Consider the following 27,653-nt stretch of genomic DNA (forward strand, 5'->3'; position numbering starts at 1 on the left):
GACCTGCACAATGCCACACCTAGTAACTGGTCAGTAGTAACAGAAGTGCCTCTCCTTTCCTCCTCTTTATACACGAGGATGGCTGGATACAGAGCAGTCAAACTTGACCAAGGTCACTCTCGTCATTTCACTCCAGACCTAGGAGACAGAAAGGAGTTCTCCTGATGCTGGTCCCCAGCTGGAGAAAGTGGCTCAGTGCAAAAACATCCCCAGGGGCTGCCAGCCTTCTAGGGAATGGAAAGAGAGGCAAGAGCAGTGGGCTCAAAGCCAGCTCCATTGGGAAGTGCAGGCAGCCTCAGGACAGAGCCTCAGGACAGAGCCTCAGGACAGACCTCCACCCTCCACCCTGGGGAGGAGCCACCATGGTTACCTGGCTGAATGTGGGTTGAATTTGGATCAGACAGGGTGATGAGGGAGCTGCCACTTGCTGGATGCCAGATGCCCCTGGCTGACACACAGAAGGGCAGGTGTGGTCCCGGCTCCCAGGGGAGCAGGGTCCTCTGGGCGTTGGCCAGGCAAAGAAGAGATGGAGGACCACAGTGGCCCCGCCAGGCCTTCCCCTGTCCAGCTCACCTGTGCACTCCTCCTCTCCCTTCCTTCCCTCTTCTGCCTGACTTCCTTTTCTGGCACTGTCCTTCCTTGTTTCTGTTTCCCCTCTCTCCCTCTTGTCTTTAGCTCCTTGGGTTTACTTTATTTTATTTTAAATTCTAGGATACATGTGCAGAACGTGCAGGCTTGTTACATAGGTAAATGTGTGCCATAGTGGTTTGCTGCACCTATCAACCCATCACCTAGGTATTAAACCCCACATGCATTAGCTATTTGTCCTGATGCTCTCCCTCCCCTCACCCCCACAACAGGCCCTGGTGTGTGTTGTTCCCCTCCCTGTGTCCATGTGCTTTCATTGTTTAGCTCCCACTTATGAGTGAGAACATACAGTGTTTGGTTTTCTGTTCCTGTGTTATTTTGCTGAGGACGATGGTTTCCAGCTCTATCCATGTCCCTGCAAGGGACGTGATCTCATTCCTCTTTATGGTTGCACAGTATTCCATGCTGTATATGTACCACATTTTCTTTATCCAGTCTATCACTGATGGTCATTTGGGTTGGCCTGGCATCTTGCTGGTATTCCCATTGAAGACTGGTGGGGACAGCCATCATCACCATGGCAGTCCCCACACCTTGCAACCTAAGTGCCTGTGTGATTGGTGATGGGTGAGGAACAGAACATCATTTACATATACAAAGAACAGCACGCTGTTTTCTTCCTTGAAGAGGAGCTGGCCCTCCTCCTTGCTTGGCCATCAGGCTCAGCTATGGGCCTGGGCTTGGTTGATGGGAGGGAACAAAACGAATATGGGCCTTCTGATCAGATGGCTCTGGTTTTGAGCCCCAGCTATGCTACTTAGTAGCTATGTGATCTTGGGAAGCCACTTCACTTCTCTGAGCTTCATTTTTCTCCCATGCAAGATGGAGATAGCAATTCTCTTGTAACTCAACTCTATGCTCATCACTTAGTGAATCTTACCTAAATCCATGTCTTCAATTTTTTTAATTTTTAATTAAGGTAAAATTTACATGCAGTAAAATTTGTACGTTTTAGAGTGTAGTTCTGTGAGTTTTGACAAATGCATACAGTTGTGTAACCACATCACAATTGAGATACAGAGCAGCTCCATCACTCCCCAAAATTCACAACCCTCCCCAAACCTCCTTGCAGTCAGCTAACCTCATCTCTGCCCCAGGCAACCTGAGATATGATTTCATCACTAAGGATTAGTTTTGCCTATTCTAGAGTGTCATGTAAATTGCATCATACATATGTATTCTTTTACATCTGACTTCTTTCACTTATCATGTTGTTACATGGACCTGTAGTTTGTTTCTGTTGAAGAGCAATATTCCATTGTGTAGACAGACCACCATTTGTCATCTATTCACAATCCATGCACATTAGGTTGTTTCCATTTGAGGGTTATAATGGCTAGAGCTGCAATGAACATTATTTTGCAAATCTTTCAGTAGACAAATTATTTTATTTCTGTTGGGTAAATAGGAATGCAATGGCTGAGTTGTATGGTATGTATATATTGAACTTCTGTAGAAACTACCTGTTTTCCAAAGCAGTTGTACAATTTTCCATGTCCCCCATAATGTATGAGCGTTTTGGTTGTTCTGCATCCTGGGAACATTTAGCATTGTCAGTCTTTTAAAATTTTAGTCATTCTGGTGTGAAATAGTATCTCATTGTGGTTTTAACTTGCATTTTTCTAACGGCTAATGATGTTGAGTACTTATGTGCTTATTGGTCATTTGGATAATCTATTTTGTGAAGTGCCTGTTCAAGCCTTTTCTGTGTCTGCAATTTTTACTAGCGAGTTTATTTCTTCTTATTTAAACCCCACTTCTGGGCTCCGGACAAATATATCAATGGAATTCTTCATAGTGCTGCTTGTATGTTTCGAAAGGACCTCAACTGAACATAAAGGTAAACTTACAATCTTCTCTCTCACTCTTCCCCCCTCCACTTTCAGACCTTGGCCTCTACCACTGGCACATTCTCTAGTAGATGACCTCACCGTCCACACAGTGGCACAGGCCAGAAACCTAGGCAGCATTCCTGATAGCTCTTCTCGTCTGTTTCCCTACTCCCACCCAGTCCATCGTGTTTCCTCCTACCTGTTTCTTGAACCCAATCAATTCCCCCAAATTCCTCTATCTCCACCACTGCCTAAGCCACCATGGTCTCTCACCTGCATTACCACAATAGCCTCCTTTCTTTCTTTCTTCTTTCTTTCTTTTTTTTTTTTGGAAAGGAAGTCTCTGTCACCCGGGCTGGAGTGCAGTGGCGCCATCTCGGCTCACTGCAACCTCCGCCTCCCAGGTTCAAGCAATTCTTCTGCCTCAGCCTCCCAAGCAGCTGGGATTATAGGTGCTCACCACCACAATCCGCTAATTTTTGTATTTTTAGTAGAGACAGAGTTTCACCATGTTGACCAGGCTGATCTCAAACTCCTGGCCTCAAGTAATCTGCCCACCTCAGCCTCCCAAAGTGCTGCGATTATAGGCACGAGCCACCACACCCAGCCAATAGCTTCCTTTCTAACAAGTTTTGTTCCCTTCAGGCTGTACTCCATGTACCAATCAGTGTCAGGCCTTTAGAAAACACAGATGTGATTGTAAGACTCTCTTATTCAAATCCTTAATGGCAGCCCATAACTCTTAACATAATTATTTGTTCCTTAATGTGATCTATAAGACGAGCCATGCCCCAGCCAGACGGTTGTCTTTGAGCCATGGTTCCAGGCTCCTTGTGTCTCAGGGCCTTTGCACAGACTGACCTGTGTTTGCAACACTCCTACTCTCTTCTTTACCTCACTAACGCCTGCTCATTCTTTACATCTCAGTTCAAATTTCACTTCCTCCAAGAAGTCTGCCCTGATCAGAGACGAGATTAGGAATGCTCTAAGCTTCTTTCATAGACTTATCTTATAATGATGTATTTCTGGGACTATTCAAAGTATGTTTCTCTCACTAAACTAATAAGCTCTGTGGGGAACGAATCTGTTTCATTTGTGGTGTGTCCAGGTACCTAACACCAGGACCAGCTACGTAACATATGAGGCCCAGTGCAAAATGAAAATGCAGTACTTCTGTTCAAACAGCAGGAAAAAGTGTCACTGAAGGTGCTCAAATATACAGTGTTTTCCTTTCTTCTGTGTTCTCTCTCACTTGACTTGTCATGATATTTTTATTTGCTATTTAATGTCATACTAAGTTAAAAAACAAATTTAAGGCTGGGTGTGATGGCTCATTCGTGTAATCCCAGCACTTTGGGAGGCTGAGGTGGGCGGATCACAAGGTCCGGAGTTTGAGACCAGCCTGGACAATATAGTGAAACCCCATCTCTACTAAAAATACAAAAAATTAGCTGGGCGTGGTGGCAGGTGCCTGTAATCCCAGCTACTCGGGAGACTGAGGCAGGAGAATGGCTTGAACTTGGGAGACAGAGGTTGCAGTGAGACAAGATTATGCCATTGCACTCCAGCCTGGACAACAGAGTGAGACTCCGTCTCAAAAAAATTAGATAAAATAAAATAAAAATAAATTTAAATTATCATGAATTTTTACCGCTTGTTTTTATATTGTAAGATGCAAGGTATAAATGAAAATATTAGCATTGACCTCTTATGTAGAATCAACACAATTACACAATTCACATTCCATAGCTCATCCATGTGTATGTATTTCATTCTTACTAAAACAGTAGATATGCTGCACAAAACTAGCTCAACTCTTTCTATCTCACTTCCTGACACCCACACACTCCAGCAACACTCTCTACCTTGGGATCACGGACACTAAGGAAGGACTGAAAGGACAGGAACTATAGGCTGCTCTCTCTTCCCCTTTCCTTGTTCCATACAAGTACTAATGAGGCCAGGCCCTGCTTAGCTTCTGAGACGAGATTGGGCACCCTCAGGGCACTGTGGCCATAGTGTCCTGCCCTTTCCTTTCATGTCATCTCAACACAGGGGTCGGTTAGCACAGGGAAGTAACTCCAATAAGAGAGGATACAACAGGGCTCCTCAGTCATTTGTGTCTCTTCAAATGTCATTGCCTTCTTTCTGTGTACAAGCGCATTCTGGTTTCAGTGGAAAGTGAGGCCTGTCCAGTTGGTTAGTGCCCCACTCACTCAGTCACTGACTAACAACCTTACCTCTACTCACTGCTGAGTTTCCTGCACACCCCACAGCATGGCTCCCCAGGGGCATGGAGAAGATTATGTGAATGGGGCAGCAGGGAACGGCGGCCACTCACATCACATGTGGCTCCTCTGCTCGTGTGCATGCTCCCTTGTCCTACAGGACTTCGCTAACAAAACAGAAGTGTAAAGATATCATTATTAATGTGACAGCAGAGTGTTAAACCGAATGCGGGGCACTTTCGAGTGCAGGACACTATGCAACTGACTTCGCAGGACTCAGAAAGTGGCCCTGCCTAGCACATGGCCACATAGTAGACGCTAATCAATGTGTTAAGTAAAGGAATGAAGGGTTGTCACCTGATAGAAGATAAACAGTTCTTCTGGTTTTGATACAAACTAAAGGCCTCTCTCTTCCATCACCTTGGAGATCCCACATAAATGTCAGAGGGGCACCACTGCCTGTGATTGCCTATCTTTCTGGAGAGGAGAGAGAGAGTTGCTCTAATATGTCAGAGCAAGAGTGAGAGGGAGGGCATGACGGGAAGCTGACAAGGCTTATCTGTGAATTAATCACCGCACTTTGCATGTACTGCAGGTCGCACCTTGTAGCCCATGCTCTTAAGACATGGTCCAAGTGTGAACTAAGCTCATAGCTCACTGCCTTCATCCACCTCCATCCCCGCTCCAAAAGAGAGCTCAAGTTGCTACTTCATTAGCAGAAGGACTGTGGGACCCATCCTGGAGGGGTCCGGGAGCAGACAGAGCAGCTCAGTCAAGGTCGGAGCCACAGGTTGCTGGACCTTCTCAAATTCCTCATGTACTGCCTTGATTTTCATCACATGCAGAAAGATCTCTGAGAATCACAAAGCCCAAGAGCCAGGAGACCTGTGTTCAAAATCTGGCTTTGTGTGAGCCTGGGCAAGTGATGTCTTCTCTCTGGGCCTCATTATCTGCTCCATTAAATGAGAAAAGGAACTAGTTAAGCGGCCTAAAAGCAATGTTTCCCAGGAGCTCTGATGTCTCAGGAATTGCGCTGGTCGGGACAGGGGAGATTCTCTCCAGCTTCAGTCAGCAGTAATAATAATAATAGGAGGCCGGGCGTGGTGGCTCACGCCTGTAATCCCAGCACTTTGGGAAGCCAAGGGGGGCGGATCACAAGGTCAGGAGATCGAGACAATCCTGGCCAACATGGTGAAACCCTGTCTCTACTAAAAATACAAAAATTAGCTGGGCATGGTGGCGTGTGCCTTAGTCCCAGCTACTCGGGAGGCTGAGGCAGGAGAATCGCCTGAACCTAGGAGGTGGAGGTTGCAGTGAGCCAAGATCGCACCACTGCACTCCAGCCTGGCAACAGAGTGAGGCTCTGTCTCAAATAATAATAATAATAGGAAACATTTACAGGGTACCCACTGCCCCAGGTGCTATCATAAATGCTTCACATATATTCACTCATGCAGTAGTCACTATACTCCTATGAGATGGGTTTCAACTTCTATGCCCATCATCAGATGAGAAACTGAAGTGCTGAAAGTCTAAGTGACTACTCAAGGTGACACAGCTAGTAAATGACAAGGCAAGGATTCGAGCCTTTGTAGTCTGGCTCTAGGGTGTGACTACTTCACTACACTATTCCCATTGTTTTACCTCCCTCCCTCCCACCAACCCATCCATTCACCCACCCATTCATCCAAACATCCACCCATGCATCCGTCCATCTGCCCACCCACCTATGCATCCATCTCGAGTTTCATGTAAGAGTTTATTTAATAAAGGAATTCTGAAGAATCATAAAAAATAAAAGCTTGAAAACTACTCAATATTGCTATTTAAACTGCAAAAGTCCCCAGGGGTGGGGTTCTATGACTCTCCCCCATTCCTGGGTCATTCTTAGAGAATTTTCTGTGGGTGAGGGTGAGGAAGAGTTGGCAGCAATTAGAGAAAGAGAAGATTTTAAAACAACTTGTCAAATGTGACAACCTGCAGCTTATGTGTAGACAGAATGATGTAAGAAAGCTTGGGTGGCTTGGAATGTGGCTTCATTCTTGCTTCCCTCCTTCTTGTCTCCTTCTCTAGGCAGAACTAGAAGGGGTATTAAGGATTAACTTGTATAATGAAACTCCAGAGGGCTGGACTCAGACCAGTGGGTGAAAGACAAAGGAAGGTCGATCACAGCTCAATCTAAGGAAAATCTTTCTAGCCACCTTGTCATCCTAAAATTGAATAATCATTTCATGATGCAGAGAGCTGTTGTCCTGGGAAATTTTGGGCAGAGCCTGCTGATCAGGAAGGATGTAGTGGGTGCCTGGTGGGGTGGAAGGGTGTCTTAGAGTGGGTGAGTCCTTCTTACGCCCAAATCATGGGATTCCATTTCCACCTGGCTCTGCTGTGGGACTTTCAAGGCCCAGGGAAAGGCAGAGTATGGTCCCAGCTCACAGGGAGTGGGGGCAGTGAGGACAGGTTAGAGCAGTAACCAGGATTCTCCGATGTGTACCTCCAGCTTGAAGCTTTCTCAAGGATACTCAATTCACTACCATCGTGCCCTCCTCAAAGCCAGCATTAAAGAAAGAGGAGGTCAGGCTCAGTGGCTCATGCCTGTAATCCCAGCATGTTGGGAGTCCAAGGCAGGAGGGTCACTTGAGCCCAGAAGTTCGAGACCAGCCTGGGCAACACAGGGAGACCCTGTCTCTGTAAAAAATAAAATAATTATCTGGGCATGTTGGCACACGTCTGTGGTCCCAGCTACTTGGAAGGCTGAGGTGGGAGAATCACTTGAGCCCAGAAGGTCAAGGTTGCAGTGAGCTGTGATCATGCCACTGCACTCCAGCCTGGGTGACAGAACAAGACTGTATCAAAAAAAAAAAAAAAAAAAAAAAAAAAGAGGAAAATTCTCTGTATGCCCTTCTCACAGCAGGGCTTGCTGGATTGTTTAACATGTCTGTCGTGGAGGCTTCTAACCTTCTCCAAATCAAGGCAGGTCATTTACTGGGGCCGGAGGTGGGGATGCAATGGGGGAGGGATGTTCTCAACTTTAGCTGGTCCCAAAAGTTCTGTTTAGCCTGAGCTCACTCCCCAATTTGTCTAGCACTTTCCTGTGCATATAGAACGTACAGATGTAAGCTCAGGGGATACCAACACAGACCCAGTTCACAGATGAGGATAGGGAAGCTCAGAGAGAGAAAAAACTCACCCCAGGTACCATGACCAGAGCGATAAACTCAGTCTTCTGGCTCCAGGAAAACTCTCACTGCTCCTACTAAACACTAAAATCTGTTGAGCATTTACTCTATGCAAGACATTGTGCTCCCACAACAACTCCATTATACCCATAGTACAGGGGAGGAAACTGAGGCTCAGAGAAGTTAAATAACTGCCCCAAGACCCCAATGATGGGAAAGGGCAGAATGAGAGTTCAAACCCATGCCTGCCTTTTCCAGAATCCATATTCTTTTCCACGACTTTATTCCACTTTTAAATCCAGAGAAGCTCCAAGGAAATGGTGTCCTGGGAGAAGGGGTGAAGGCCTGGGTGTTCCAGATGGCTCAGTGCCTGGCAGGACTGGCTCCACCCATCAGGGGGGCATCAGGGGAGAGTAGGGTTTTCCTATCTCAGAATGCGACTATAGCAGGTACCCAGAGATGCCTCCCATCCCTATGCCCTCAATTGAGTGTCGCTATGTGAGACACAAAAAAAAATTGTGCCTCAGGCTGCATTTAAGAGAACCCCTGGCTGAGAACTCAGGGCAACCTGGTCTGGGTGGCATTTCTGGCTCTGCTATGTACTAGCTTTGGGCAAGTCACTTTATTTCTGTGCACCTCTGTTCCCTTTGCATACTTGGCAGCACATCATCAAGCATCCATTTTCAGGATCATCGCTAACTCCCTGCCCCAAGTACTCTCTTCACATCAGACGTCCTAATGTGTGGTGCAGAGAAATAGGGGCAGGGCTTAGGGTAGGAGACATGGGTGTCAGCCCCAGTTGTGCCTCCATCGGCTGTGTCGCTTCAACCAACTCACCCACTCTATCTGGGCATCACTGGCCACATCTGAGAAACAGGAACAATAACTGTGCACATATTGTGTATCACTCACTAAGAATCAAATAAAATGAGTATGCCATGACATGCATTGTTTATTTATCCCCACAGTAACCTGTGATGTGGATTCAGTTACTGCCTCTACTCCGTGGTTGAGGAAACCAAGACCCAGAGAAATTGAAAACCATAAAGCAAAATACAAATCCTGGCTGGCTCGGATTATCATCACTGTTTCAATACACTAATGAAGCAAACGCCTATGAAAACAGGTCCAAAAGGTTACAAGGAAAGGCTGTATTTGCTTTATTTCCCTGAAGGATAATGGCCTGGTTTATCTGAAGTCCAGCCACAGAACACATAAGAAGTGTGTGTGAGCCAGAAGCACTAGCCACTCAGGTGTGCACGTGTGGTTACAGCAGGGTTAGCTTCTGTTCTGCCCAGAGGTAGAGGGCTGGATGAAATGACCCCTGAACACCCTCTCTCATCACACAGGATTCATCAGAACATCTGGGCAGGAGCAGATGTCCCTTCCCCATCCCCCTGCCCATCTAGAGAGCTGTCCCACCAGATCCTGGTGGGAAACCCGGACTTACACGCTGAAGTGAGAGAAAGTTCCCCTGGGGTAATTGCGGCTCATTGGCAAGGAGGCCATGCCTTCCAGTCTTGTCAGGTGGTTGAGGGAGAGGGAGGCACAGATTGAATACCCAGGGTCCGAAAAATCAAATGCCTTGCTGTTCTTGCGGGCGGTCTTTGGACATTAAAGCCTCTATCAATATCCCTTCTGCTCCCATCAAGTTATCCTGGAATTATGATCTTAAAACATACATGTCAGAGCTAAAAAAGGAAATCTAGAGATAACCTCATTTTATAATCTCAATTTTAAAACATTTTATTGTTGATTATACATACACGTGGAAAAAGTACATTATATATTATATATAATCTGCATGTACATGTAATATAGACATATATGCAAACACAAACACACACACACAATTCAACCAAATATCTTACACTGTCATGTAAAAAGTGAGACTTCCAAGCCCACGGGGAAAGTGCCCTTTTCTGGGGCTGCCTCCTTCCCAACAACTGAGCATAGTTGCTCTTGGTTCTCTCTCTTGTCCCTCCCCACCACTTCCTTAGTCTTTCACGAATCGCATATTTTTTGAACACCCATCGTACCCAAGGCTTCAGACAGCACAAGTTGGAGTGTGGGGTAGGTGCCTACAGTTATTAGGCACAGATTCTTTCCCTCACAGATTTCACAATCTTGGAGGGGATCACAACTACACAAATAACTACACAAAAAAAAGACAGTGGTAAAGGCCAGAGAAGGATATAGGTGAGGTGCTACAAAACTCACGGGAAAGAAAATGGAAGCTACCATTGGCATAAGTGGCCTTGATAGGACAGGACTTGAGCATGCAGAGGTTCAGGATGAGAAAAAGCACTTTACACAGAGTGGAAAGCGCAAGAAAAACAGCTGTGGGTGTGGGAGGAGGAAATGGCCCAATCAGCTGGAGCCTGATATTCATTAGGACGGCGGTGGGACAGGATGCCGGGAGAGAGGCTGGGTGCAGAGGAGAGGAAGGCAGGCCCAGCGTGGGCCTGGAGGAGCAAACCTGCATGGTGTGGCTCAGGGAAGGGGAACCCCACACTCACTTCTGGCCTGGCGTTCTGGGGATCCCCACTTCTCTCACTGCGGAGATGAGTCCGGCATCAGGGTGTGAAGACTGGAGTCCCAGCCCCAGCAGCCCCGCTTACCAGCTATCCTTCCTTAGGGAAACCATGACTCCCCTGGGCCTCAGATTTCATGACCTAAGAGGGAGATTATAACCCCTTTCTTGCCTTGCTCAGAGTTGGCTGTGAGGACTAAATGGTCATGAATATGAAGATGTCTCTGAACTCGAAATTGGGGCACAAATGCAAGGCATTACTTTTATTGCCTTATAGCCCAGGAGTTCTCCACATTTAGGGTTCATCAGAAACACCTAAAAAATGTAGTGTTTTGGCTTCTGGCTGTGAAAAACTGGCTGGAAGCCAAAAATTGGAACTGTGCTTGCCATTGCGCTATCAATATCAAGAAAATGGCTCCATCCCAATCTACACATCTACTTAAAAGCCAGTATTCAGATGAGCAGCACAGGACCATGATTCCAGAGAGAAGACAAAGAAACCAGGACAGACTTCCAATCACCTTGGCCCTCTGCCTGGAGAAACTTCCAAGATGGCAGAGCAGGGAGGGGAACCAAAGCACAGCATGATGTGTCTCTGAGTTGAGGATACAGCGAGTAGAGTTTGGGGAGGCTGAGGTGGCTGGAATTCAGAGTGCAGAGTGCCAGAGAAGAGAGAGTTATGTAAAGAAAGGGCTCCAGAAATCGGCCCAGGTCCTCCTTGAATCCATGGCTGAACACTAAGCTGCACACGTTTATGGGGACATTCCACAAGACTGATCAAATATGACTGGGGGCTCCAAGCTGAACAATGGTCAGGGCTCACAGAAGGCCAGAAGAGGTCCAGCTTCCAACCAGCCAGAGTGAAGAGACCTCCATGGCATTCAGTCGGATGACAGAAGATCACACCTTATAGTAGGGATAAACTAGCCCTGGAGTACCAAGTACTCTAGATTTGCCCCACACAAGCTTCAGCACAGGTCTTGAAAGGTTCAAGCTGATCCCAAGAACAAAGTCCAACACTCTTTTCTTTCTTTCTTTCTTTCAAGCTGATCCCAAGAACAAAGTCCAACACTCTTTTCTTTCTTTCTTTCTCTTTCTTTCCTTCCTTCCTTCCTTCCTTCCTTCCTTCCTTCCTTCCTTCCCTTTCTTTCTTTCTTTCCAGGATCTCGCTCTGTCACCAAGGCTGGAGTACAATGGTGCAACCATAGCTCACTGCAGCCTCTACCTCCCAGACTCAAGACATCTTCTCACCTCAGCCTCCCAAAGGTCTGAGTCACCCAGCACAGCCAGGAACATTATTCCTAAGTACTGAGAGGAAATAAACGTCCACCTAGAATTCAATATCCATGAAAAAGAAACTTCAATAATTAAGGAGAAATAAATACTTTTTCAGACCAAAAAAATGATAACATTTGTCACCAGGGAGGCCAAGGCAGGGGGATCACGAGGTCAGGAGATCAAGACCATCCTGATTAACACGGTGAAACCCCATCTCTACTAAAACTACAAAAAATTAGCCAGGCGTGGTGGCAGGCGCCTATAGTCCCAGCTACTCGGGAGGCTGAGGCAGGAGAATGGCGTGAACCCGGGAGGCGGAGCTTGCAGTGAGCCGAGATCGCGCCACTGCACTCCAGCCTGGGCGACAGAGCGAGACTCCATCTAAAAAAAAAAAGTTTCAATCAATTTTAAAAGATTGACATCATATGGAGTATGTTCTCTGACCACAAAGGAATTAAGTTAGAAATCAATCATAGAAATACTTGGAGGTAAACAACATAGTTTTAAATAACAAGGGATGCTACAAAATATTTTGCACTGAATGAAAATGAAAATAAAACTGGTGAGCTGCAGGTAAAGCAATGGTTGGCAGGATGTTCACAGCTTTAAGTGAAGTGAAAAAAGAAAAAAAGTCTAAAATCAATCATCTAAGCTTCCACCTGAAGGAGTTAGCAAAAGAAGAGCAAATGGAAACAAAAGTAGGTAGAAAAAGGGAAACAGCAAAGGTAAGAGTAGAAATCAATGAAATAGAAAATGGACACACAATAGAGAAAAATAACACCAAAAACTGGTTCTTTGAAAATATCATAAAATTGGATAAATTTCTAGCCTGACTGATTTTCTAAAAATAAACAAATTGCCAATCTCAAGAATGAAATAGGGGACATCATGGCACAGCCTACAGACATTAAAATGTTAATAAGAAAGTATTAGAAACAACTTCATGCCAACAAGTTTGAAAATGCAGACGAAATGGATACATTTCTTGAAAGACACTGTGCTGGTTTCTAATTGCAGCTGTAATAAATGACCTCAAACACAGAGACTCAAAACTACACAGATTTAGTGTCTTACAGTTCCAGAAGTCAGAAGTCCTAAACTGGGCTTCTTCTGCTGAAATCGAGGTATTGGCAGCACTGGGTTCCTTCTGCAGGCTCTAAGGGAGAATCTTTCCTGCCTTTCCCAGCGTCCTCAGGCTGCCAACATTCCTTGGCTTCTGGCTCCCAGCAGCAACCACACCACTCTGACCTCTTGCTTCTCTGGTCACATCTTCTTTCTGACTTTGACACTTCTGTCTCCCTCTCACAAAGACTTGTAATTACATTGGGTCCACCCACATAATCCAGGATTAACTTCCCGTCTCTGGATCTTTATTTTAAGCACATCTTTAAAGTCCCTTTTGTCATGTACAGTAACACATTTACGGTCTTGGGGGATTAAGACATGAGCATCCTTGGGAGGTCATTCTGCCTACAGAGACACAAATACTAAAATGGATAGACAAAGAAATAGAATATCTGAATAGCCCTATATCTATTAAAGAACCTGAATTTGTAGTTTAAAATCTTCCCACAAAGAAACCTCCAGGCAGACATGGCTTCATTCTGTCAAACATTTAAGGAAGAAATGAACCTTAACTTGTCACATTGAACACACAAATCCATGTGAAATAGATCATAGGCTTAAACATAAAAGCAGAAACTATAAAATCTCCAGAAGGAATATAGGAGAACATGTTTATGACCTCGGGATAGGCAAAGGATTTTTGATAGGACACAAAGAACATGAATCATAGAAGAAAAATTGGTAAGTTTGCCATCAAAATAAAAACCTTTGCTTTTCAAAAGATAATATTAAGAAAATGAAAAGGCAAGCCACTGACTAGGAGAAAATATTTGCAATACATACATCTGACAAAATATTTGCATTACGTACATCCAGAATATATAAAGAAGTCTTACAACTCAAAAATAAAAAGACAAACAATTCAACAGAAAGTGTGGGCAAAGAAGATACACAAATGGCCAATAAACCCATGAGAAGATGATCAACAGCATTAGCCAAGAGGAAAACACTTATTAAAACCATGTTGGGATACAACTACTCACCCACTCAAATGGATTAAATAAAAACGGGATGAAAATACCCAGTGTTCACAAGGATGTGAAACACCTGACTCTCTCATACATTGCTTGCGAAAATAAGAATAAGTACCATCACTTTGGAAAACCATTTAGCAGTTTCTTATTCCGTTAAACACACACTTCTTTTTTTTTTTTTTTTTTTTTTTTTTAAGACGGAGTCTCTCTCTGTTGCCCAGGCTGGAGCGTAGCGGCACGATCTTGGCTCACTGCAAGCTCCACCTCCCGGGTTCGCGCCATTCTCCTGCCTCAGCCTCCCGAGTAGCTGGACTACAGGCACCTGCCACCAAGCCCGGCAAATTTTTTTGTATTTTTAGTAGAGACGGGGTTTCATCGTGTTAGCCAGGATGGTCTTGATCTCCTGACCTCATGATCCCCCCGCCTTGGCCTCCCAAAGTGCTGGGATTAAGGGTGTGAGCCACCACGCCCAACCAATACATACTTTTATATGATCTAGCAATTTCAATTCTATTTTTAATAAAACATATGAAACATATTAAAATATATGTCCACACCAAAACTTGTCCATTAATAATCACAGCAGCTTTATTCAAAATAACCAGAACCCAGAAACAACCAAAATGTCCATCAACAGTTGATGACATGAATTACGGTACATCTACTGTGAATACAACTCTAAAATAAAAGGAACAAATGAATGATACCTATAACAGAATGGATGAACTTCAAAAGTATTATACTGAGCAAAAAAGAAAAACATGGCCAGGCATGGTGGCTCACACCTGTAATCCCAGCACTTTGAGAGGCTGAGGCAGGCAGATTGCTTGATCCCAGGAGTTGGAGACCAGCATACACAATATGGGAAAACTTTGTTTCTACAAAAAATACAAAAATTAGCTGGATGTGGTGACATGCACCTGTAGTCCCAGCTACTACGGAGGCTGAGGTGAGAGGATCACCTGAGCCTGGGAGGTTGAGGCTGCAGTGAGCTGTGATCATACCACTTCACTCCAGCCTGGGTGATGGAGTGAGACCCTGTCTCAAAAAAACTAAAAAAGGGGACTCAGAAAAAAATGGCAAATAGTAGGCAGGACTAACTTGCAGCTCCCACTCAGATGGAGACAGAACAGTGTGTGAAGACTCACATTATGAGCTTTTGCTCCAAGAACTACCACAAAACATACCAGGAAACCCAAAAGAATTCACAGACCCTTTGAAAGAAGCAGCTTGCCACTGCAAACTTCATGAGACAGCCAAAAAACTGTGAGTGCCTAAAGTGTGAGAGAGGGAAGGTCTGCCTCCAAATACACATCCTTACTGGGGATCCTAAAAATCCAGATCACAGGAGAAGGATTTAACCTTACATAGAGGTGAAATAAATTTAGAGAGCCGGGTGAAATATAAAAGTAGAAGCGGCAGTGAGAAGAGCTCTGTAAGTACTCCCAGCCCCCAGGGAAGCCCAGGGAAGCCATTTCTGACTTTCTCTCACTGGGGTCCTCAGGGAGGGCAGAGAGTGGAATTGGGGAAGGGTCACAGGGAGGAGACTTCCAGCAGAACTTTGTAATAATTTCAACGGAGCATGAATTTTCCTGGACAGCATTGTGGGGTGGGGCAAAAACGGGAAGTGCAGATATGAGCACAGAAGCCAAGGCAAGCAGGGAGGGGTGAGACCTGAAAGCCCTGCTTGCTTTCTCAGCAGGGAGGCTTATAGCCTGGGGCAATATCTCAGCCTTGCACACCTGAGGTCTGGATATAAATTTAGCTCTGTTGGGAGAGCATGGCGGGAGCACTGGCCTTGCTGGCTACACGGGAGCTGCGTGAGGCCTGTCACTGCTGGCTTTCCCCCACTTCCCTGGGACCTGTATGAAGCAGCAGAGGCAGCCATAATCCCTCTTGGAGTATAACTCCGCTGACCTGAGAACAACCCCCCGTCCCCCACAGTGGCTGCAGCAAGCCCTGCCCTAGGAGAGTCTGAGCTCAGACACGCCTAACACTGCCCCAACTTAATGGTGTTTCTTTACCAGCCCTGGTAGCTGAAGACAAAAGACTAACTCATGGGAGCCCTATGGCCCTGCCCATCACCTGAGAAACCCAAATACTTATCCAGGTGACCTTAGAGCAAGCTTGTATCCACCCCTATACTACCACAGCTAATGCTCTCTTGAAAGCATCACCTCCTTGCTGGAGGCCAACCAACTCAAGCCATTACAGCAACTCATAACAGAACAGCACTGCTCCAGAAAAGGAGAAAACAACAGCTAATTCCACTGCCTGTAACATCTTGGCTCCCCAGAGGCCCTGAGTCTGTCCATGTAACAACTTCATTGCTAGTATAACCAGCATTCGAGAAAAACAGTGCACTAAAGAAAACTACAACCAAGGACTCTGACAGAGTCCACGTCACTCCCCTGCTACCTCCAGCTGAGCAGGTGCTGGTATCCACAGCTGAGAGACCTGAAGATGAATCATATCACAGGACTCTTTGCAGACACTCCCCAGTAACAGCCCAGAGCCTGGTAGCCCCGCTGGGTGGCTAGACCGAGAAAAGCAATAACAATCACTGCAGTCCAGCTTTCAGAAAGCCACATCTCTAGAGGAAGGGGGAGAGCACCACATCAAAGGATTGCCCGTGGGACAAATCTGAACAGCAGCCCTTGAACCCCAAATCTTTCCTCTGACATAGTCTACCCAAAAGAGAAAGAACCAGAAAAACAATTCTGGTAGTATTACAAAACAAGGTTCTATAACACCCCCAAAAGGTCACACTAGCTCACCAGCAAACATGGATCCAAACCAAGAAGAAATCTCTGAATTGTCAGAAAGAGAATTCAGAAGGTCAATTATTAAGCTACTCAAGGAGGTATCAGAGAAAGGTGAAAATCAACTTAAAGAAACTTAAAAAATAATACAGGATGTGGATGAAAAAAATCTCCAAAGAAATAGATCTCATAATTAAAAAGCAATCACAACTTCTGGAAACAAATGACACACTTAGAGAAATGCAAAACACACTGGAAAGTTTCAACAATAGAATCAAACAAGTAGAAGAAAGAACTTCAGAGCTCAAAGACAAGGCTTTTGAATAATCCAATCTGACAAAGACAAAGAAAAAAGAATTTTAAAAATGAACAAAGCCTCCAAGAAGTTATGTTTAATATTATGTTAAATGACCAAACATAAGAGTAATTGGTATTCCTGAGAAAGAAGAGAAATCTGAAAGTTTGGAAAACTTATTTGAGGGAATAATGAAGAAAACTTCCCCGGCCTTGATAGAGATCTAGACATCTAAATACAAGAAGCTCGAAGAACACCTGGGAAGTTCATCACCAAAAGATCATCACCTAGGCACATAGTCATCAGGTTATCTAAAGTTGAAAAGAAAAAAAGGATCTTAAGAGATGTGAGGCAAAAGTATCAGGTAACCAATAAAGGAAAGCCTATCAAATTAACAGCAGACTTCCCAGCAGAAACTCTACAAACTAGGAGGGATGGAGATCCTATCTTTAGCCTCCTTAAACAAAATAATTATCCAGCAAGAATTTTGTATCCAGTGAAACTAAGCATCATAAATGAAGGAAAGATAAAGTCTTTTTCAGACGAATACTGAGAGAATTCACTACCACCAAGCCAGTACTACAAGAACTGCTAAAAGTAGTTATAAATCTTGAAACAAAACCTTGAAATACACAAAAATAGAACCTCCTTAAAGCATAAATTTCATGGGGACCATACAAAAACACAATGAAAAAACAAGGTGTTCAGGCAACAACTAGCACAATGAGCAGAATAGTACCTCAAATCTCAATACTAACATTGAATGTAAATGGCTTAAATGCTTCTCTTAAAAGATACAGAATGGCAGAATAGATAGTAATTCACCAGCCAAGTATCTGCTGTCTTCAAGAGACTCACCTAACACATAAGGACTCAGATGAACTTAAGGTAAAGGGGTGGAAAAAGATAATCCATGCAAATGGACACCAAAAGTGAGCAGGAGTAGCTATTCTTATATCAGACAAAACAGATTTTAATGTAACAACAGTTAAAAAAGACAATGAGGGACATTATATAATGATAAAAGGACTAGTCCAACAGGAAAATATTAACAATCCTAAATATATATGCACCTAACACTGGAGCTTCAAAATTCATAAAACAATTACTACTAGCCCGAAGAAATAAGATAGAAGGCAACACAATGATAGTGGGGGACTTCAATACTCCACTGACAGCACTAGACAGGTCACCAAGACAGAAAGCCAACAAAGAAACAGTGGACTTAAACTATACCCTAAAAACATTCATCAGCACATGGAACATTCTCCAGGACAGATCATACGATAGGCCACAAAACAAGTCGCAATAAATTTAAGAAAATCAAAATTATATCAAGTACTCTCTCAGACCACAGTGAAATAAAATTGGAAATGAACTCCAAAGGAACTCTCAAAACCATGCAAATGCATGGAAATTAAATAATCTGTTCCTGAACAAAGTTTGAGTCAACAATGAAATCAAGATGGAAATTAAAAAATTCCTTAAACTGAATGATAATAGTGACACAACCTATCAAAACCTCTGGGATACAGCAAAAACGTGCTAAGAGAAAACTTCGGCCAAGGTGGGCAGATCACCTGAAGTTGGGAGTTCGAGACTAGCCTGACTAACATGGAGAAACCCCATCTCTACTAAAAATACAAAATTAGCTGGGCGTGGTGGTGCATGCCTGTAATCCCAGCTACTCGGCAGGCTGAGGTGGAAGAATTGCTTGAACCCAGGAGGAGGAGGTTGCGGTGAGCTGAGATCTCGCCATTGCACTCCAGCCTGGACAACAAGAGCGAAACTCCGTCTCCAAAAAATAAAAATTAAAAAAAAAAGAGGAAACTTCATAGCATTACAGTCGTACCTTTAAAAAGTCTGAAAGAGCACAAATACACAATCTAAGGTCACACCTCAAGGAACTACAGCAACAAGAACAAACCAAACCAAACCAAACCCTAGCAGAAGAAAAGAAATAAAGATCTGAGGAGAACTAAATGAAATTGAAACAAAAAAAATAAAAAAGCTAAGGAAAACGAAAAGCTGGCTCTTTGAAAAGATAAACAAAATTGATAGATCATTAGTGAGATTAACCAAGAAAAGAAGGAGAAGGTCCTAAGAAGCTCAATTAGAAATGAAACAGGAGATACTACAACCGATAAAATAGAAATACAAAGAATCATTCAATGCTACTATGAACACCTTTACAAGCTAAACTAGTAAACCTAGAGGAGACAGATAAATTCCTGAAATATACAACCTTCCTAGATTAAACCAGGAAGAAATAGAAACTCTGAACAGACCAATAACAAGCAGTGAGATTGAAATGGTAATTTAAAAATTGCCAGCAAAAAAAAAAGTCCAGGACCAGATGGATTCACAACTGAATTCTATCAGACATTCAAAGAAGAATTCTCAACAATTCTACTGAAATTATGCCAAAAGACAGAGAAAGAGGGAATCCTCCTTAAATCATTCTATGAAGCCAGTATCACCCTAATATCAAAACTAGGAAAGGACATAACAAAAAAAGGAAACTACAGACCAATGTCCCTGATGAACATAGATATAAAAATCCTCAACAAAATACTAGCTAACCAAATCCAACAGCATAGCAGAAAGCTAATCCCCCATGATCAAGTGGGTTTCACACCAGGGATACAGGGATGGTTTAACATCCACAAGTCAATAAATGTGATACACCACGTAAACAGATTTTTTGTTAAAAAAATCATATGATCATATTCATAGACATAGAAAAAGCATTTGACAAAATCCAGCATCCCTTTATGATTAAAACCCTCAGCAAAATCTACATAGAAAAAAACATGTCTTAAAGTAATAAAAGCCATCTGTGACAAACCCACAGCCAACATTACTGAAGGGGGAAAAGCTGAAAGCATTCCCCCTGAGAACTGGAACAATGTAAGGATGCCCACTTACACCACTTCTATTCAACATAGTACTGCAAGTCCTAGCCAGAGCAATCAGACAAGAGAAAGAAATAAAGGACATCCAAATTGGTAATGAGGAAGTCAAACTGTTGCTGTTTGCTGATGATATGATTGTATACCTAGAACACCCTAAGCACTCACCCAAAAAGCTCCAAGATCTGATAAATGAATTCAGTGAAGTTTCAGGATACAAAATCAATGTACACAAATCAGTAACACTGCTATACACCAACAGCAACCAAGCTGAGAAACAAGGCAATAACTCAACCCCTTTTACAATAACTGCAAAAAATAAAATAAAATACTTAGGACTATACCTAACCAAGGAGGTGAAAGATCTCTGCAAGGAAAACTACAAAACATTGCTGAAAGAAATCATAGATGACACAAACAAATGGAAACACACCCCATGCTCATGAATGAATAGAATCAATATTGTGAAAATGACCACACTGCCAAAAGCAATCTATAAATTCAACGCAGTTCTCATAAAAATACCATTATCATTCTTCACAGAACTAGAAAAAAAGAAACTTAAATTCATATGGAACAAAAGAGCCCACATAGCCAAACCAAGACTAAAGAAAAAGAACAAATCTGGAGGCATCACATTACCTGACTTCAAACTATACTACCAGGCTATTGTCACCAAAGCAGCATGGTACTGGTATAAAAATAGGCACATAGACCAATGGAAGAGAATAGCAATCCCAGAAATAAAGCCAAATACTTACACCCAACTGATCTTTGACAAAGCAAACGAGAACATAAAGTAGGGAAAGGACATACTATTCAACAAGTGGTGCTGGGGTAATTGGCTAGCCACATGTAGAAGAATAAATCTGCATCCTCATCTCTCACCTTCTACAAAAATCAATTCAAGATGAATCAAATACTTAAATCTAAGACCTGAAATCATAAAAATTCTAAAAGATAACATTGGAAAAACTCCCAGCACTTTGGGAGGCCGACGCAGGTGGAACACCTGAGGTCAGGAGTTCGAGACCAACATGGTGGAACCCTCATCTCTACTAAAAACACAAAAATTGCCAGGGATGGTTGCACACTCCTGTAGTCCCAGCTACTTGGTACTTGGGAGGCTGAGGCAGGAGAATCACTTGAACTCCAAAGGCTGAGGCAGGTGCATCACTTGAACCCAGGAGATGGAGGTTGCAGTGAGCTGAGGTCGAGCCACTGCACTCCAGCCTGGGTGACAGAACAAGACTTCATCTCAAACAACAACAACAACAACAAACAAACAACAACAACAACAAAAAACACCACACAATGTGATACCATCTAACTCCTGCAAGAATGGCCATAATTTAAAAATCAAAAAATAATAGATATTGGCATGAATTTGGTGAAAAGGAAACACTTCTACACTGCTGGTGGGAATGTAAACTAGTACGACCACTATGGAAAACAGTATGGAGATTCCTTAAAGAACTAAACGTAGATCTACCATTTGATCCAGCAGTCCCACTACTGGGTATTTATCCAGAGGAAAAGAAATCATTATATGAAAAAAAGACACCTGCACACATATGTTTATAGCAGCACAATTCACAATTGCAAAAATATGGAACCAGCCCAAATGCCCGTCAATCAATGAGTGGATTTAAAAAGGAATGAAATAATGGCATTGGCAGCAACCTGGATGGAGTTGGAGATCATTATTCTAAGTGAAGTAACTCAGGAATGGAAAACCAAATATCATATGTTCTCATGTATAAGTAGGAACTAAGCTATGAGGACTCAAAGGCTTAAGGATGATGCAATGGACTTTGGGGACAGGAGAAGGGTGGGAGTGGGTGAGGGATAAAAGACTACACATTGGGTACAGTGTACACTGCTCAGGTGATGGGTGCTCCAAAATCTCAGAAATCACCACAAAAGAACTTATCTATGTAACCAAACACCACCTGTTCCCCAGAAACTATTAAAATAAAAATCACCATAGTAATTTTTAAAATAATAAAAAATTTAAAAAGAAAGACACGAAGTAGTGTATACTGTATGATTTTTATGTGAAATTCCACAACAGAAAAAACTAACATATATTGGCAGACAGCAAGTCAGTGGTTAACTGGAGCTGAGGATGAGAGGAACTGACTAAAATAGGGCATGAATATTTGTCAAAATTCATTGAACTGTGCACAAAATGGGAGCATATCATTGGATAAAAATTATAAGTCAACAAAGTTGATTTTTTTAATGAAAAAAGTTTTTAAAATAAAAATTATTGGTTCCCATTCCTAGTGATTACAATACAGCAGGACTGGTATTAAGGGAGAAGACCACCTCTCATATTGTCTTATGCCCAATTTCTGCCTCCAAAGAAAGAAAAAGTAAAAACTAAAACGCAGAAATGAAATCCACAAGCAGACAGCCCAGCGCCACACCCTGGGCCTGGTAGTTAAAGATCGACCCCTGACCTAATCGGTTTTGTTATCTATAGATTACAGACATTGTATAGAAAAGCACTGTGAAAATCCCTATCCTGTTGTGTTCCCATCTAATTACCGGTGCATGCAGCCCCCAGTCACATACCTCCTGCTTGCTCAATCGATCAGGACCCTCTCACGCACACCTCCTTAGAGTTGTGAGCCCTTAAAAGGGACAGGAATTGCTCACGCGGGGAGCTCGGCTCTTGAGACAGGAGTCTTGCGGATGCCCCCGGCAGAATAAACCCTTCCTTCTTTAACTCGATGTCTGAGGAGTTTTGTCTGTGGCTTGTCCTGCTACAATATAGGGCTCAGAAATCTGCATTTTCAACAATCCCCATAGATAATTATGCTGCGGGCTGTTTCACTTATCGTATTCGTCTCTAATTTGCTGTGCAAGCACCCAATTCTTGGACAGCAAATCAACTAGGCAAACAAAGAAAATTCAGAAAAAAAGAGTTTGAGTTTTTGTGTGCCCTTGTTTCATCCCCCAACCTCCATTCTTTAGCTGGAATGCTGGTCACTACCAAAGCATCCTCCTGTGTGCTGTTTCCCCTAACCGTGAGCTCAGCTGTGGATAAGCTTCCTTTATTCATTCTTTACAAAAGGAAGTTTGCTAGGAAGATAAATGGGAGAAAAGCAAAATAAAAACACATCACGAATGCAGATAAACCAATATATGTGCAGAGCACAGGTTCCTTCTCATAAGATCATTCAAGTCTGGCACCACGTGGTGGAGGGGGGGTGGCCCAGCTCACTGGGCACATGGTACCCAAAAATATGCCTACCCTGGGGGAATGGAAGGTTGACAGGGAGCCTGATGGACATGTGTGTGAAGAACGGAACAGCACAACAACAAACATGTGAAGCGTACTCATAGCCCTTCCTCCTTCCCATCCCATTCCTATAAAAGAGGAAAGAACAACTCATTTCCTTCACTGGGCATGGTGGTATGCATCTGTAGTCCCATCTACTCAGGAAGCTGAGGCTAGAGGATTGCTTGATCCCAGGAGGTCAAGGATGGAGTAAGCCATGATCCTGCCACTGCACCCCAGCCTGGGTGACAGATAAGACTTAAAAAAAAAAAAAAAAAAAGGAAAAGAAAAGAAAAAGAAAGGGTCATTTCCTTGCCAAATTAATTTAAACCAAGTGCTGTATTTCCATTCATTAGTTTTTTCCCTGCTGCCTGATGTATCTTTCTCATCTCTGGCCCCCTGTTCTGTCTACCTGTTGAAACATTTCCCATTCTTCATGGCCCAACTTGAATAACACCTCTGTCAGAGCTCATCAGATCAATACAGTCAAATGAATCCTCTCCCTCCTCTGAACCCTATGGCACTTGGCTTGAAGAGCTCTTACGGAAATCTTGAGTTGTGTTTTACTTATTCATGTGCATGACATATCTACTCTATGAGATTGGAATCAACTTGATTATGGAAATGATAACTTATTATCTATGCTAGATGTGGCTTGCATAGATTCTGGTACATTACTTTGCACCTAGTGGGTGTTGATTGTTGTAGACATGAATGAATGATTCAGTCGATGCTGATTAATGTCTCTGAGCTTTTGCTCATGCTGCCTTCCCTTTCTGGAAAACCCTTCCCACATCAAGCGTCACTTCCTCCAAGAAGCCTTCCTGGATCTCCAAGCTGCTGGCTCCTATAGCACTCTGGGCCAACCTCTGCCTGATTACTCACCACCACTATTATGCGTCAAAGTTAATCATGACCAATTTCACCCATTTATTTATAAGCTTCAAAAAGCCTAAGATTCCATTCTAGTCATGCTTCTCTTACCACCATCTAGCCCAGTGTTTGGTAATAGTGTGCATTTTATAACTGTTTGTCAAATAGAATGATCTATTCAGAAGCTTCTGGAAGCGTTAGCCCTTGCCACAGAGGACCTGGTTTATTTAGTGTTTCTATCAGGAACTGCCACAATTGTCTTGAGGTCTCACTCCCAGAGGAAACCCAGCATGAACAGCCTTCCCACCCCAAGTTTCGTCACGGATGAAGGAAGGAGCAGGACCAGACGCTCTTTAGGGTCCCTTAGAGCCCCAGAATTCTTGTGTTCCAGGGAATCCCCCGGCAGAATAGATGGCTGCGAGCAAAAGAGGCGAGTGTGGCCCCTCCTCAGCAGGTCTCTAGATGAACCCCAGCCTCTGGAAGGCCTGGACCTGGGGAAAAAGAATTCGCGTCCCTTCAGGGCCCCACGCCTTCCTCTCCTCCAGCACATTTCTCTTTTTCTTGGCCCCACCTTCCCTTTTTCTGCTTCCTCTCTGCTAGCCTCTCCCCTTCTCTTCCTTTCTTTTCTGTTTCTCTTCTCCTACAGGTCCCACCGCACCTTCCCAGTATCGCTGCTTCCCCTTCGCCTACTTCTCAGTCTGGCCAGTCAGATTCACCGTCCTTCTCGGGTCGCCTGCGTTATCTTGCTTTCCTCCCACGCCCCGACACAGGCTCCCTCTCGCTGGCCTCCTCCCTCTCCTCTCTGCCCTGCAGGCAGCAGAGCCTTCTATGACGCCAAGAGGCAGGGAGGTGGGGTGGCGAGGAGTTGGGGAGGCCTGGAGGTAGGGGGTGGGGGTGTGGGTGGGGCCTTGCGCAGGCGCCCCGCCCCGCGATGCGTGTGTGAAGGTCGGGGTGGCGGTGACGCGGCGCCGGCGCGGGGAGGGAGGCTGGGCCTGTGGGAGAGGGAGGCGAGCCGACCACTGGGCTGCTGGGCTCCCGCGCCCTCGCGCTCCCCGCCGCCAGCCCAGGCTCAGGCAGGGCGCAGGCGGCGGCGGGCGGCATGGAGAGCCTGCTGGAGAATCCTGTGCGCGCCGTGCTCTACCTCAAGGAGCTCACGGCCATCGTGCAGAACCAGCAGAGCCTCATCCACACCCAGCGAGAGCGTATCGACGAGCTGGAGCGGCGGCTGGACGAGCTGAGCGCTGAGAACCGCAGCCTGTGGGAGCACCAGCAGCTGCTGCAAGCCCAGCCTCCGCCCGGGCTCGTCCCCCCGTCATCCGCCCCGCTGTCGGCCGCTCCGGCCACCGCTCCTGCCGCCGCCGCCAGGGCCCAGGAACCTTTCCAGGACAAGGGACAGCGCTCAGCAGCCGCGCCACAGCCCGCGCCCGATCAGCCGCCGCTTCAGCACCACGGACAGCTCCTGGAGCAGCCCCAGCGTGGCCCTGGCAGCAGGGCTCACACACCCCAGTCGCCCCACAAGCATCTGGGGACACAGGGGGCCGTGACTGACAAGGAGAAGGAGCGTCCCCCGAGTTGCTGCGCTGCTGCCGGAGCCCTCCTTCAGCACAAATCCCCCTCCGCCCTCGGCAAGGGCGTCCTGAGCAGGAGACCTGAGTGAGCGGGGAGAGGAGATGGGAGCAAGGGAAGCAAGTGGGTGTGAGGGAGAGACGGGGACGTTGGGTGCGTAGGAGTCTAAAGGACCGGAGTGATGTGGCCTGAAGGCACCAGAAGTGTGCAAAGGAGATTTTGGGTAAATGAGGGAACGATATCCGTGCTTGAGAAGGTTTTGGGGAATGTTGGAGCAAAAAGGAGTAACCAGACCATTAGTAGGAGCAAAGGAGGAAGGAAGTGGGTGTTAAGCGATTGGTGATACTGGGAACTGACAGCATTTAAAGGGGGTTAGGCTGGGATGAAGTTGGAGTGAAGATTAAACTGTAGAAAAGAGAACCATTGAAGGAATCTTTTTAAGTGAGAAAAAATTTGGAAGGAAGTTTGGGTAGTAAAAGTATTTACATGGAGACTGAGATGTGAGAAAAGCTGAAGGCTTGGAAAGAGGCATGTGAAGAGCTTTAAAAAGGCTGGGGCCCAGGAAGAGTAGGACTGGGGTAGAGGGGAATCCAGGAGGCCGGGGACAAACCTGAAAAGCAGGAGCGATGTGGGAAACCAAGGGAGCTGGAGGCAGAGGAAGAGAAAATGTGGCTCTTTAGCTGTTGAAGTGGGAGTCACAGCTAGGAGTGGCTCATTTAGGGAAGCTTTCTCTTCTCTGACCTGAGTGGGCACCCTTCCTCTGAATTCCCGCAGAGCCAAAGAGGTGCAAGGGAACATCCCATCAAACCAGTGGAGGACTCAGGCATGGCTTGAGGGCTCAGTCTGGTTACAGCTTTTTCCTCCAACTCAAGGAGGGTTTTTCATACAGGGTGTTTGGCCGTTGTTGAAAGGGAACAATGACATGGGGGACAGTTGGCAGATGGAGTTGGTATTCAGATGTCATGCCTGTTTAAATCTCCCTGTTAAGGCCAGCAACTGCAAACCTGATTTTCCCTGGTTATCTGGTGATCACTGAAATCTTGTCTTGGGTCCTGAGAGAAATGTTAACCTCTCAGTTCCTAGAACTTCAAGCTCTTTCTTCACTCAGGAGGTCCATGAACTAGGAATACAGGAAGAAGATATGAAAGTGTCTGGGATGTTCTCTCCTCTGTACTGGAAAGGCTGTGGCCATGTCCGCTTTTTTTCTCTGATAGAGAAAGTGATGGAGAACTAAATAAACAACAGTTCAAGGGAAATTGTCCCTGGTCAGCACCTGACCTTGACAGTGGTGCTGCATAAGGGAATGGGGAGGGGGAGGTAGAGCTGAGAATCTCATCTTCATCCAGGTGCATTAAGTCTGGGAGATACTCGTGAATATTTGCTGTATTCCTTCAAAACTCATTTTCTTTTACCATCTGTGGTAGAGTTAGAGAAGTTGGGTTAGGGCAGGGTAGCTCACAGAGTACGTTGATCAAAACCACGGGATCTAAGAGGTGAAGGTCTAACATCATCTGGCTTGGCAGACTTAAAACATTTGATTCAAGTCTGAAGAAGATACAGTTTTCTACCCCAACTCCCTCAAAACCCCTTTGTACTTAGTTCAGTTTCACATTTTTATTTTTATTTTTTCCTTATCTGGCATAAAAAGCAGAAAGTCAGTTTTCCCTCAGTGCCCAAGGTTCAGCAAAAGGCAACATGGTTCCAAGATACTAAGTGGTCTTTTCCCCCACACGAGGGGGTGAATTTTTCCAGTCCCCTTCCCTGAGGGCAGCCACAGCTACCTGGTCATTATGATTTCTCTCCTCATGACCTTTGGTGTCTCCTTTCTCTCCCACAGCATCTCCACTTTCTTTGCATCTCTTCAGGGCACTGTGTGGCCAAGAAGAGTTAAGGAAAGATTATTTTTCTTAGACAAAGACATTGCCATGGCGTTCAGAGTGGCCTACGGAACACAAACCTTTTCACTCAGTTGGTCCTGCTAGGAATCCCGGGATTTAGGAATCATCTGGGCTCCTGTCCAGCCCCACATGTCAATTCTGGAGAGGAATTGTAACATCCTCATCTTTCCTTCTCACCTGTCCTGCTTTTGCTTCCCAAAGGAGCAGAACAAAAATAAGAAATAATTAGCATGGTGGAGCAGAGTGGAAGTTATTGGAATCTTT

The 27,653-nt window shown here is 44.7% G+C and overlaps 1 protein-coding gene across 6 annotated transcripts in view; it reads left to right on the plus strand.

Moving 5' to 3' along the window:
- Positions 1–24,912: 24,912 nt before the first annotated feature.
- Positions 24,913–27,653, plus strand: part of IQSEC3 (IQ motif and Sec7 domain ArfGEF 3) — a 112,762-nt gene continuing 110,021 nt past the window's right edge. For all 6 annotated transcript variants that reach the window (XM_054442582.2, XM_054442588.1, XM_054442584.1 and 3 more), the window contains exon 1: positions 24,913–25,578. In XM_054442582.2, coding sequence (XP_054298557.1) covers positions 25,025–25,578 — 554 coding nt within the window. In that variant the 5' untranslated portion in view covers positions 24,913–25,024. The remainder of the gene's footprint in view (positions 25,579–27,653) is intronic.

This window comes from Pongo pygmaeus, chromosome 10, assembly GCF_028885625.2.
Source record: "Pongo pygmaeus isolate AG05252 chromosome 10, NHGRI_mPonPyg2-v2.0_pri, whole genome shotgun sequence".
NCBI classification, from domain to species: Eukaryota; Metazoa; Chordata; class Mammalia; order Primates; family Hominidae; genus Pongo; species Pongo pygmaeus.